Source organism: Megachile rotundata, chromosome 3, assembly GCF_050947335.1.
Source record: "Megachile rotundata isolate GNS110a chromosome 3, iyMegRotu1, whole genome shotgun sequence".
NCBI classification, from domain to species: domain Eukaryota; kingdom Metazoa; phylum Arthropoda; class Insecta; order Hymenoptera; family Megachilidae; genus Megachile; species Megachile rotundata.
In genome coordinates this window covers 10,406,656-10,419,112 of record NC_134985.1, presented here as the reverse complement: position 1 = coordinate 10,419,112, position 12,457 = coordinate 10,406,656, and the positions used below count along the sequence as shown (strand labels likewise).

The following is a 12,457-nucleotide window of genomic DNA, read 5'->3' as shown; positions in this document are numbered from 1 at the left end:
TTATTACGCTTTAATATATTGTCGTTACCTTATTTTGAGCAAACAGTATCTTATGGTTTGTTTCCGAAAAATTGTTATAAAATAACTTCAGTAGTTTTTATTATGAAATTCTATTCTATTCTAATTCTAGTCAAAGAAATAAATCGGTGGCGTAAAATGAGTACTTGAAAATATTTAATATTTTTGTAATATAAACATATTCGATATTAATTGGAATTATCGTTATTATAATTAAAAAAAAAAAAAAAGAAAAATTGGTTCCTGCCATGTTTATTTGTTATTTCCTTCTGTTACAATGTAATTAATCATACAAAAATAAATCTTTTGATAACTAGATACATAGTTTTTATGTATCTCTTTGTGACCACTTAGAAAAATATACAAATACATTCAGAATTAAAATAACCTCTTTGACAATGAAAGCAGCTCTGCAAGCGGCGAAACATTTGTTTCCTCGTTAGGAGTTACATGGCGTTTTAGCATACTTAAAAGTCTTTGATATAAAAAGGAATATCTATAAAGAATAATTGTATGACTTAGAATCTTTAAATCTTTAAATAAGATTTATAACCTTTACACTGGTATAAAATTAAAATAATTACCTGTTAGCTGGTTTACATATGCATAAATGATTTTGAGCAATTTCATAAAATTCGCCTATTCCAGGATCTATACATGAATGTTAAATCATATTTTATTACACAAGAGACCTATTATACATTTAGTAAGACTTATTAAAAACGTACCTGCTGAACTGGAAGTAACAAATTGAAATGGAACTTTTAATGGAGTCACTACTGTAGGTTTAGTTTCGCTAAAACTAACAATCTCCATAGGATATTGTTGTAACATCTTAAGGAATTCCTGATGTAAGCGTAATAAATTTGGTGATTCTGAATAAAATAATATTTCTTAAAGTATATTGGTAACAAGTTTTTTGCAAAAAGTAATAGTGCTTCTACTTTTACATACCTTCACGAAGTTCTTGCACTTCCACTGACGGCCATACTAGCATCTGTGTTGCTTGTTTTAAGGCTGCCACACGAGAACCTCGGTGTGGAGTGCTATAAAACATTATACCTTCAGTATTTTTACATATATTATTTTTATCACCATTTTTCCATTCTATAAAAAGAAAAATCGCGTAAGAGATATACATAAAACAATAATATTACAGTAGGATTTGAAATTACGCAACTAACCATCAACTAGCATCTGTTTGACTAATAAACCACCCATTGAATGGCATACCCAAACCGTTGGTCGTTGCCCGATACCTGCAGCCAACAGTTTCCTTACATATTCTGCGCTTCTTTCCCTCATACTAGTTCTAAATGTAGAATACATATGAAGTCAAAGTACACAAATATTTACACAGAATATTTGAGAAACATACTTTATTCCATCGATCGGACATGATGGAGTCCACAGTGATAAATTTGTATCATAATTTAGTCCAACAATTCGAATAGATGGAACATCTTGAGGTAACCAGTCTTTTGGCCAACACTGAGTTCTATGTCTTTTATCATACTCTATTTTCTTCATGTAAATATCGTCCCTAAAACGATATATTTTTGAAACGTACCAAATTTATTTAATAAAATAAATAACCTAGGACAATATTATACCCTTTATAAAAGAATGGTCCACATGCTTTTTCATCAATGTTCTGAGGACAATCATCTAGAATTATTTCAAAATCTTGTCCTATTTTATCCCATTCACGCTTTCGAAAGTCAATAGCTAAATCTTTTAGAAACTCTTGTGATTGATCATCTATCAAATTTGAGAAAGTATCAATTCCATCTTGTAGAGTACAAGGATCTGTAACAAATTACCATTAATGTAATAATTAAAATTTTTTATAAATAGTATAATGATATTGGACATTAATTGATCAAATTTATATATTAAAGAAAAGAACCGCTATTTGTAATACTAACAAACCTACAACTCTTACTGCAAATGTATCTACATCCCTCTGTCTCCAAGTTACAAATACACCGCCAAGAAGTCCATGTAGAAAAACAACATCCATCTTTGTCTTTCCTGCGGTTTTGTTTAAAGGATGAAGGAGATAAACGCGTCTAGGATATTTAATATGCTTATTTTCGTCCATATCTAAATTGGCTAATGCGCGACTTGCAGGAGCGGATAATCGTATATCAGAATTTTGAGACCATTCTACTAAAGTACCAATCCATCCTTTCAATAAAAACGATATATGACACATATATACATAGTACATTACTACAAAAGTTATAAATTAGAATCTTTGTATACCTGATTGGAAAATCTGTTCCAAATATTCTGAATGAAGGGAGAGATTCGAAATTATTTTGGCAAGTAATATACATACATTAATATTGTTACAAAAAATTTTTTTTAATATCATTAATAATGGAAGTCCACCAGCATCAAGAATATCTAAAAATAAGAAAAGGTTTACATTAAAATATAATCAATTTCAATAACAAATTTTATATTATACCTTTACTGTATTCTTCAAGGCAAGAATGATGGCATAATGCTTGAACACAACTTTGTAACAGTTCATGATCCCATGTTACATCTGGTGCAGCAACCAGTCCTAAGCTTGTTAAATCGTGATCAAGTATCAAACTATCCTGTTTGTTTCATACTTTACAGATAATTAAAATGTACACAAAATAATTGATGAAATTTTAAGTTGTAAATATTATATACTTACAGTATATGTATCCTTAAATTTTTTATTAAGAAATTCAGTAAGACATGAATGAGTATGTTTACATAATGTATTTAGCTGAAGCAACAACTGGTGTACTTTTTCTATTACATCCTGAAAAAAATATACTTCTTCAAATTCTTTACAAATGTAACTATATTGCAAGATATTATTATACGTACATGTAATTTATGTTTCTTATGGCAATATGGTGGGTTTAAGAAAAATTTGGGATTAACATTTGGCAGCCTTGCAACACATACTGCAGTTCTTGCATCTAACATTTGTGCAATATGTCGATAATGCCAATCTATAATTAATTTAACGTCCATGATACTCTTGTAGAAATTTATTGCATATAAGCAGAAAGGTACCTTTTAAGTGCTTTAAGGAATTAAGACTGTATAGTGCCTTTAAACGTTCTGTTTCATTGCCATGTTGTGCCATATGTAATAATTTATATGCAACATTGCGATTCAATGCTTTCCACCATTGCATTATAGTATGACTAAAAGAAACATGGTGCGTTGGCACAGACGATTGCAGACTTTCAATGCTTTGAGCCTTAAGTATATCTTAAATCATAAGAGAAAGAATTAAATTGATACATTGTAGAAATACTATTAAACAATACTGCAAACTACTAGAATTTCATAAATATCATTAAAATTAATAAGCACCTTTAAATCTAGGATCATCAACATATATGTATTGTGGACGAGCATGCTCTAAATCCAAAACATTAGTGGGCATTGTAGATTGTAAAATTTTTGTTACCTGCCGTAGTTGGTAAAAGACCCAACAACCTCTATATGAAAATCAGAGATAATTATTATGAATCAATTAAAAAGTTTTAATAAAGTATTTACAGGTGATAACTAACCCCATCACAACAATGCATATTCCGGTTGACTTTAAATAATATACGTATTTTTTATAGATTTGTATTCCCATCGTGAAAAGTAAAAGAGAATTGTACGCTATAGAAACAGTAAAGACATTGTGTTATTGTTTTCAATGATATTTAAACGTGTATATAGGAAAAATACATATACGTAATCATTTCGTGATCACAATATCATTTACAAAGAATCATAGATATATATTATTTTCCATGAATAATTTTTCAATGGACTTTAAACACTATAAATAAATAGCTTTTCAGTTTTATTTTGTTAACAAAATAAATATAAACATAATTCAATAATATAGTATGTTCATGTTCATGACTAACATAATAATAACCAAAGTTATTATTGAATTTCAATAAAAAAGTATGCACATTAAACGCTTAGAAATCATAATACAATACAAATGAAACTATTTAACATATAATAAATGAAATCAAATACATATATTATAAATTTTAATTAATAAGAGTGTGCATTATGTTCTAAAATAGATTTCCACTTGAATGTACATTGACGAGTTCGATGTGCACTCATCTTTATGCTCGTACATCAAAGTGCATTAATCCTTGATTGTTAAATCAATTACCATGTATCTCGTTATAAAGTTCTAATAAAAATTACGGTAAATTATGAAACAATCAGTAAATTTCTGAATTATTTTCGATAAAGCCTTAAGTTATGCGGTATTACAAGAACCAATACGAATGCGGCTGCGCCCATGTACGAGAAATGGGCTGGAGGCGCTACTCGCGCATAAACTCTTCAGTCTTTTTGCTTCCTATTTTATACCCTTAGGGTGCATTTAAACTGAACGAGCAAAAACGTGGAGCAAGAGCAATAGCATTCTTGTTCGTATTCGTTTAAATGAATGCAAACAATTATTTAAATTAAATATTGATGCGACAAATTTCAAATGGAATCACTTATAATAATATGTCGAATTGATCATTGACCATTGAATCGAATTTAATGACACGAAATCAGAACATATCAAGTTTGAAACATGTCAAATTCAATTGGATTTAATTGGGAAGATGAAATAGCACTCTGCTTGTAGAATATTCGCTCACGGTAGAAATTGCATCGACGGAAATTCTAAAGAATTTTCGAACGGTGAAAGAATACTCGTTCATCTGAATTTAGCTGAAGTGAGGGAAGTATGGTTTTTATTTTCTTCCTTGTTACAGAAGATGGCGTTTAAGAGCCGCTGCTCTTATTTGCCAAGTGGGGGAAGTATAACATTCGCTCGCTTAATGTAAACGCACCCTTACGGTACAACCATCCACCGAAGTACTGACGTTTCGCTGTGCCATCGCATGGCCGACGTGTGCATTCCGAGATTCGCTTTCGCGTGGTACCCGCTGTGTCACAAGTATCGCTTTTAAAACGAAATACTTGTGGCAAACATCAACATACTGATCTCAAAGTGAGTGAAAAGTGTGATAAACAATAGAGTTTCGTTTCACCGAAACAGAATAGCAGTTCCCTACCGAACACGTTCTTTCTGACATAATCCGGTATAAACTGGATTGAAGCAGATTCATCGATAAATACACTGATCGTTTATTTCAGAGAAAAATTTGTAGATCCGGCTTTCACGACGACGTGGACCACCTTTCCAGGCTTTGTCCCGTTGGTGATATAAGATTAATTTGCTAGAAATTCATAAGCCGCGACCACGCGACACAACGCGCAGCAATGTCCAACGAGGAGACTTCCGCTGACCGCAATGTTGAGATCTGGAAAATTAAGAAACTCATAAAAAGCCTTGAAATGGCTAGGGGGTAAGTGGGTCGAAATTAACGTTGCCGCGCCTTTTCCTATCAGCTGTTCAATTTTCTATGTGCACATATGCTTTAAAGAACATGTGGTATGTAGGTACTAACCGACTTTCGTTTTCTTCGCGAATACGAATTTTGTACAATTTTATAAAAAATTTCTTTGCGAGTTTTTTCAATACTCATAATATACCGCGGTAATTTATTGTTTCATCGTTATACTTCGTGTTATATCGCGAACAAATATGTTTTATTGGTATAATATTAATACAACTTTATATGAACAAATTATTGTTCCATATGAAACTTTTGTAACGTATAAATGACAAGTATTACATATTTCTTCTTTTGTAGGAATGGAACTAGCATGATTTCATTAATCATTCCTCCAAAAGATCAAATATCAAGAGTAAGCAAAATGTTAGCAGATGAGTTTGGAACTGCGTCAAATATTAAGTCTCGTGTAAATAGACTCTCTGTTTTGGGTGCAATCACATCGGTCCAGCATAGGCTAAAATTATATACTAAAGGTAATTTCAATCATCTTATTATAATTTGTTATTATTATATATCAGCGGTTCTTAATTGGTGCTTTTTGGAACACTTGTATTCCATGAAATTATCCACAGTAAGTTAAGATCAAGTATTACGCTAAAGTTGATTTTAAAGGAATTTCATTTGTACAAGAGTTATTTTAATTATAGTCATTACAGATATAATAGTTTTTTTCTAAGTAACATTTTCTTATTATTCATATACAACAGTATATATTCATATAAATATTTTTCTTATAATAACAGTATTTTGTGACTTCAAAAAGGTTAAGAACCACTACCTTGTATTATAGGCAGTGGTATACATGTATGAATTTGTTTCAGTACCTCCAAATGGCCTGGTAATATACTGTGGCACCATTGTAACAGAGGAAGGAAAAGAAAAGAAAGTTAATATTGATTTTGAACCTTTTAAACCTATTAATACTTCTCTTTATCTTTGTGATAACAAGGTATATTATTATACTTAATTTTATGCAATAGTTTTCAACAAGCATTTAACAAAATGAATATTAACATGTATGTTCAATTTTTCCAGTTCCACACTGAAGCACTTACAGCATTGCTTGCTGATGATAACAAATTTGGTTTTATAGTAATGGATGGTAATGGAGCATTATTCGGTACACTACAAGGAAATACCCGCGAAGTTCTACATAAATTTACTGTAGATCTTCCAAAAAAGCATGGTATGTTATTGATTACCAAAATATTTAGTTAATAAAGGATATTGTTAGAGTATCTGTTTTAAAGAATGGCAGTACATTGACTTTAATTTTAGGCAGGGGTGGACAGTCAGCTCTCCGTTTTGCTCGATTACGTATGGAGAAGCGACACAACTATGTTCGAAAAGTTGCGGAAGTTGCTACTCAACTGTATATTACTAATGATAAACCTAATATTGCCGGTTTGATTTTAGCGGGTAGTGCTGACTTTAAAACGGAACTTAGTCAGTCCGATATGTTTGATCCGGTAAGTCTATGTGTATTTAATAATCGCTTGTATATTTTTTTTTCTCACGTATACGATATTTATACGAACTGTAAAAATATAACTTTGTTTTTTGTGCTTATAGAGATTGCAAGCGAAAGTTATAAAATTAGTGGATGTTTCGTATGGTGGAGAAAATGGTTTTAATCAAGCTATTGAATTAGCTGCTGAATCTTTACAGAATGTAAAATTCATACAAGAGAAGAAATTAATTGGTTAGTACTTATCTATCATAGATAATTTATAAGAAATTTAAAAAATTTGTAAATTTAATAGTATATATAATCTGTGTTATTTAGGTCGTTATTTCGATGAAATTTCACAAGACACAGGAAAATATTGTTTTGGTGTAGAAGATACTCTAAGAGCATTAGAATTAGGTAGCGTGGAAACTCTTATTTGTTGGGAAAATTTAGATATTCAGAGATATGTCTTAAAAAATCATACAAATGCAGAAGAAAAAGTTTTGCATTTAACGCCTGAACAAGAAAAAGACAAGACTCATTTTACTGATAAAGAAGTAAGTTCGAAATATTTAAATCATTCTTATTGTTGTGTATGTAAATGCACTTAAATGACATTGAATATTATCTGTTATATGTAGAGCGGAGTAGAGTTGGAGCTCGTAGAATGTCAACCCCTACTTGAATGGCTTGCAAACAACTACAAAAGTTTCGGCGCCACTTTGGAAATCATTACTGACAAATCTCAAGAAGGTTCTCAGTTTGTTAGAGGTTTTGGCGGTATCGGAGGTAAGTTTAATTTGCACTTGCTTTTTATTGTTACTAACTTTGATTCGGCTGAAAGTAATATTTTTGTGAAACGATAATTCGTATTTGTCCACTTAACATGTATACTAACAGAAAAGCGGCTGATACCACCTTGACTAGCTAATTTACTAAGAGTGATATATGTAAATTTAATGTTCGTGTATACATGAAGAAAATTTTTGTCTTCCTGCATCTTCACAAGATCATTTTTTCACATCTGTAAAATATATGTCTTGCATATTGTTGCTTTTATTGCAAATGAAAAATAGTATAAAACTATTGAAAAAAAAAAAGGTTTTATCAAGACGGGAACTCGTATATGTGAAAAGTAAATGGTATTAAAAGAAAGGGTAGGAATATTATTATTAATTATGGAGTATATCTTGATGTATAGGAATCCTCCGCTACAAAGTTGATTTCCAGTCACTGCAGGCTGATGAGCCTCTTGATGATGTTGACCTCGATGATTACTAATTTCATCTGTGAAATACTCAAAGTTGACCAGGTAGCTCTTTCTCTGTCTTGAGTGCATTCGTTTACATTTCGTGTATTATAGAACATATTACTTTCAGAACTGGACAAATTTATCAAAATATTTAAAATTCTTGTGTTAGTGTATATAACAAAATAACGTTATAATTACATAGTATTGGTATTTAATTATTAATTGAAAATTAACAATAGCTAACCCTTTGTACAGCAAACTATGGTGATTATTAATTTATTAACTGTATAATCGTTGTACACTAAATTTGATGCATACAGTTTGATATTAATTATAGGCAAAATATATAATTTCATAATATAAATAATATACTCATAACGTTTCTATACTCATCACGAAGAGATCGATTTTTGCTGTTATGATTATTGTACTGTCAAAGTTATATTATTTGTATAAACATAATATTCTATAATGTATTTATAATTTTGATACGATAGTATCAAATAGCATACGATTAAGTATTACCGATAAATTTGTCCAAAAAATTTGCAGTCTATTCTGTTGGATTTCTCACTGAATAGTATAGTTCGATACTTCTACGCAAATCTGTAGTATATGTATGTCTCTTCTGATGAGTTTGAATGTGAATATAGATATTTTTAGTTGTGAATTTCGAGATATAATGTTTACTTTTACAAATAAAAAGCCTGGAAATTTTGCTGTCTTCTTTTTTTCGTGGTGGTACAAAAATAAAGAAAATCTTGTATATATATGAATTATGGATAATTGTATTTGACGGAGGTGAGTCACTGTATTCAAAACGTGTAATTGTTCTGTCTTGAATATTGTTAGATTTATTCTTACTATTAGTCGTTATAAATTACATTAATAATAAAAAACAAATCGCGGACACAATACACAATGATTGGTTTAATGGGAGAATAGTATTGCTTATTTTCATAAACACAAATACTTTTGGTTTCTAATAACGCATATTATTCTTCACCTTTATTACATATTTATATATCTAGACCTCAGAATCAAAGTATATTAAGCCACACTTTATCCAGCATCAGCAAAAATCAATTTTGGAATCAGCAGAAATACATATATAATTTTTTGATTACAGATAAAAAAGGTTTCACTTTATTCATCAAAAGTGGAATTATAGGATATTATTGAAAATTAAGTTCAATTTGATACCATTCAGTTAACATCAACGTGTTTTAATTTAATACTGCTTAGTTTCGATTTTATATTTGCTGTTATGTAACTTAATACCATGAACCAGAACATACTGTTACATAGGTCTAATGTATCTTTTGAAGTAGGTATCAGGTTCAAAATTATCTTAATCTATGTGATGGGAGTTTATATTGTATACAGTTCACAATTGTAGTGTCAAAGACTATTATGGAACTTCATGCTGCAAATAGCATCTTTAATGTGTTAAAAATTAAGTAACTTAAGACAATAACTTCTATCGTTGAAAAACGGTGGAAAATTTGTTGCATGTAATCTGTAAAATGTTTCTTAAAATAAGTGGACTTAATATACTCTGACATTTTAATATAGTATATCTTTTCAAGAATTTTTCTTCTAAAATATTGTGGAAATTGTTCTGTACTTTTACAATTTGTATAGATATGTGATGTATTAATATGATAGTGAACATTTGTGGTTAAAGAGGCACTTGGTATAAATTATTGTAGCTAAATTGATTAAAGAAATATAGATTAACTGTTAATAAGATTACTTTATAAATTCATAAATTTTAAAACAATGGTTCACAAAATTGTGGATGAGAAATATATGTATATATATGCATATATGTATATATATATCTGATTTTCAAAATAATATTGAAACCACTATTTTTTTATGTTATTGTGCAGTAGACATGCATTTGAAATTTTCTGTTTTTGCATGTTAAGCTTCTTAGTTGTTTAATATACCAGGCTCAGTAATGTATTTTGGTTTTGTATGTTGATTGTTTAAAATTGTTTTTTCATTATTTTTATGTATAAACATTCATTTATTTTCCTTTTTGCTTCATTTTAGCAATTTATGTAACATTATCATTCCATAGTTTCTTAGTATATTCTCAAAGCAATTATTTAATACATGTCTACAATTTTTTCTTATTAAGAAACACATTTTTTATAATTATATTTATGATTATTTTGCAATCACATTTTTCTTTTAAATGTGGCACATTTTAATGAAAGTATTACTTAATGTTTTCACAATAAGTTAAACAGTATATCAACATAATATTGTAACTATATTATAACATCTTGTTCATTTATTTGTTTATTCTTTACTGAGATCATATTTAGCATACGCAAATGCCTTTTTGCTGCTTACATAAAAAAATAAGTACTAATATTGCTTGCTGCACGTTATGCAATAGGCAAATGTTAATTTCATCACCATGGATATATATTCATAATCAAATGTTATTTTAAAAGCAAATATTTATTATTGGAAGGAAATGAATACAACATACAATTGACTATAATTCACTCTCTGGTGATGGATGTAAGAAGCAAATAATTGTATGTAATGTAATAAATAGTTCAGCTTTGTTAAATGTTATATTTGATCAAGCATAAGTACTAATTGATTGTTTGTTTCTATTAGCTTGCATATTGGGAAAGGTATAGTAATTGCTTTTTATTAATATAGCAAAAAAGAAAGCAGTGAAATTAATATCTTATGGAGCTTTATTGTACATTGTACCATGCTTTAGAATGTTATTTGTAGTATAAGAAATTTGCTAACATAAAATTTTCTCATTTTTCTCATTAGCAATGTTTTTAACATTAGTATCTAATATTACATTTTTCAATTCATTCCGTTTTTTACTTTTTGTTATTAATAAGATTGCTAATATTTAGGAATATAATTTATAATAAAATTTACAACAGTTATAGTTTTTAACACGAACAATTTCAGTTATATTCACATATTATTTTATTAGAATGTATTTTTTCTTCTCTAATTCAAGTATCAACGTTTTTATTGTAGCATTATTTCTATATCCATATTAGTATGTATCGCTTGTTACTCCATATACTTTTAATAAATTTATGAATTAGTATATGTTCTCTTAATTATATTTTAATATTTTAGTATTCATTATATATACAAAACATTCAATTATTTTTGCAGTAATGTTATTATTCTAAATATCCTTTTTACATTGTGATAAAAATCTTTCCATTTCTTAAATCACATATGATTATTAAAAAAACTGAGTTTTTCACAAGTATTCTTCAATTTTGTTTTGTTAGATTTTTATGAAGTATTTAAAAATAGAACACTGAGCAAAATATGTGTTATGCATGATTAATAATTATATCATATTAATGTTACTTGCCATCATATTTCTACAAATAATTCATCGCAATTTCTATTTTATTAATTTGCCCATTAAAGTTTTTATAGCATCATTCGTACTATATTATTAAGATACCTTCATTTAATTTCATAATCACAGCATATAGCAAAGCATATCCATTATATGGATTTTATCTACTAAAATAGTATTTCCATATGTGTATTTTACAGGTATATTGCGGTACAAAGTGGACTTTCAGAGTATGCAGTTGGAAGATGTTGAAGTTGACAGTTTTGATCTGGATGACTATTAAATCCGTGACTCGACAGACAGTTCTTTTAGCTTCAGAGGAAAACATAAGTATATGTTCTCCCCTTGCATCATACTTCAAGGAAAGCACATAGAAGGACATGTTTATAAAATTCATATGATGCAGTACATACATCATTGAAATTACTCATTAGACAGTTCATTCAAACAATTCACAATCGATACACCAAAATTAAAGAAACAAAAAGGCTCAACACGTGGCGCGCCGATAATCCATGTCCATGAAGAAAGAAAAAAAAAGGCAACTCGACTGTGACACTTAATTAGCCAGCTTGATACCTGCCTATTTCACACAACATTACCTTCTATTGCAATTATATTCTTTAATTATTCAAATGGATTTATTTAACTAATTACACGCGCTACAATGCTGAATATATGTTTGAACGATACACGGTTTGGGATATCATAATTTTTGTATCAAATTGATGTTCATAATTTCGTCATGGATTTTATGATTAAAAAGAAAGATAAATACTCGGCAGCACGAGGATGAATGTAGCGTTATTTTTGTTCAGACAACAATCATGGAGAAAGCTGTAATAAACTGATTATTATAAACATAAAGTTGCGTATCGTGCATTCTATACCGATTACTAAATTCATATGAATAATAAAGAGTTCTG

The 12,457-nt window shown here is 29.1% G+C and overlaps 2 protein-coding genes across 6 annotated transcripts; one reads left to right on the top strand and one right to left on the bottom strand.

Moving 5' to 3' along the window:
• Positions 1-254: 254 nt before the first annotated feature.
• Positions 255-4,371, bottom strand: LOC100880072 (protein SERAC1). 3 transcript variants are annotated; one of them, XM_076530053.1, is made up of 16 exons: positions 4,208-4,371; positions 3,594-3,690; positions 3,391-3,518; positions 3,085-3,285; positions 2,893-3,020; positions 2,714-2,824; positions 2,495-2,630; positions 2,287-2,430; positions 1,951-2,208; positions 1,632-1,827; positions 1,397-1,561; positions 1,203-1,330; positions 973-1,125; positions 747-893; positions 603-669; positions 255-514 (listed from the first exon to the last, which is right to left on the bottom strand). In XM_076530053.1, the coding sequence occupies exons 2-16, from the start codon at positions 3,662-3,664 to the stop codon at positions 397-399; spliced, it is 2,151 nt and encodes a 716-aa protein (XP_076386168.1). In that variant the 5' UTR covers positions 3,665-3,690; positions 4,208-4,371; the 3' UTR covers positions 255-396. The 3 variants fall into 3 exon arrangements, with proteins under 3 accessions (XP_076386168.1, XP_076386169.1, XP_003702109.2); XM_076530054.1 differs by lacking the exon at positions 4,208-4,371 and adding an exon at positions 3,945-3,994; XM_003702061.3 differs by lacking the exon at positions 4,208-4,371 and having other exon boundaries at positions 3,594-3,900.
• Positions 4,372-4,875: 504 nt separating this feature from the next.
• On the top strand, positions 4,876-12,398 carry eRF1 (eukaryotic release factor 1). 3 transcript variants are annotated; one of them, XM_012282314.2, is made up of 12 exons: positions 4,876-5,047; positions 5,194-5,405; positions 5,754-5,929; positions 6,278-6,405; positions 6,492-6,642; positions 6,735-6,925; positions 7,029-7,158; positions 7,243-7,463; positions 7,548-7,695; positions 8,108-8,218; positions 10,802-10,818; positions 11,732-12,398. In XM_012282314.2, the coding sequence occupies exons 2-10, from the start codon at positions 5,320-5,322 to the stop codon at positions 8,185-8,187; spliced, it is 1,311 nt and encodes a 436-aa protein (XP_012137704.1). In that variant the 5' UTR covers positions 4,876-5,047; positions 5,194-5,319; the 3' UTR covers positions 8,188-8,218; positions 10,802-10,818; positions 11,732-12,398. The 3 variants fall into 3 exon arrangements, with proteins under 3 accessions (XP_012137704.1, XP_076386170.1, XP_003702070.1); XM_076530055.1 differs by lacking the exon at positions 10,802-10,818; XM_003702022.3 differs by lacking the exons at positions 8,108-8,218; positions 10,802-10,818 and having other exon boundaries at positions 4,878-5,047.
• Positions 12,399-12,457: the final 59 nt, after the last annotated feature.

Excerpts from the sequence above, each read along its gene's own strand:
- LOC100880072 (XM_076530053.1), bottom strand. The coding sequence starts at position 3,664 with ATGGGAATACAAATCTATAAAAAATACGTATATTATTTAAAGTCAACC. Across the intron at positions 2,209-2,286 it reads GGAACAGATTTTCCAATCAG|GATGGATTGGTACTTTAGTA; the intron begins GTATACAAAGAT and ends TTTTATTGAAAG. Across the intron at positions 894-972 it reads AGTGCAAGAACTTCGTGAAG|AATCACCAAATTTATTACGC; the intron begins GTATGTAAAAGT and ends TATTTTATTCAG.
- eRF1 (XM_003702022.3), top strand. The coding sequence starts at position 5,320 with ATGTCCAACGAGGAGACTTCCGCTGACCGCAATGTTGAGATCTGGAAA. Across the intron at positions 6,406-6,491 it reads TTTATCTTTGTGATAACAAG|TTCCACACTGAAGCACTTAC; the intron begins GTATATTATTAT and ends CAATTTTTCCAG. Across the intron at positions 6,926-7,028 it reads AGTCCGATATGTTTGATCCG|AGATTGCAAGCGAAAGTTAT; the intron begins GTAAGTCTATGT and ends TTGTGCTTATAG.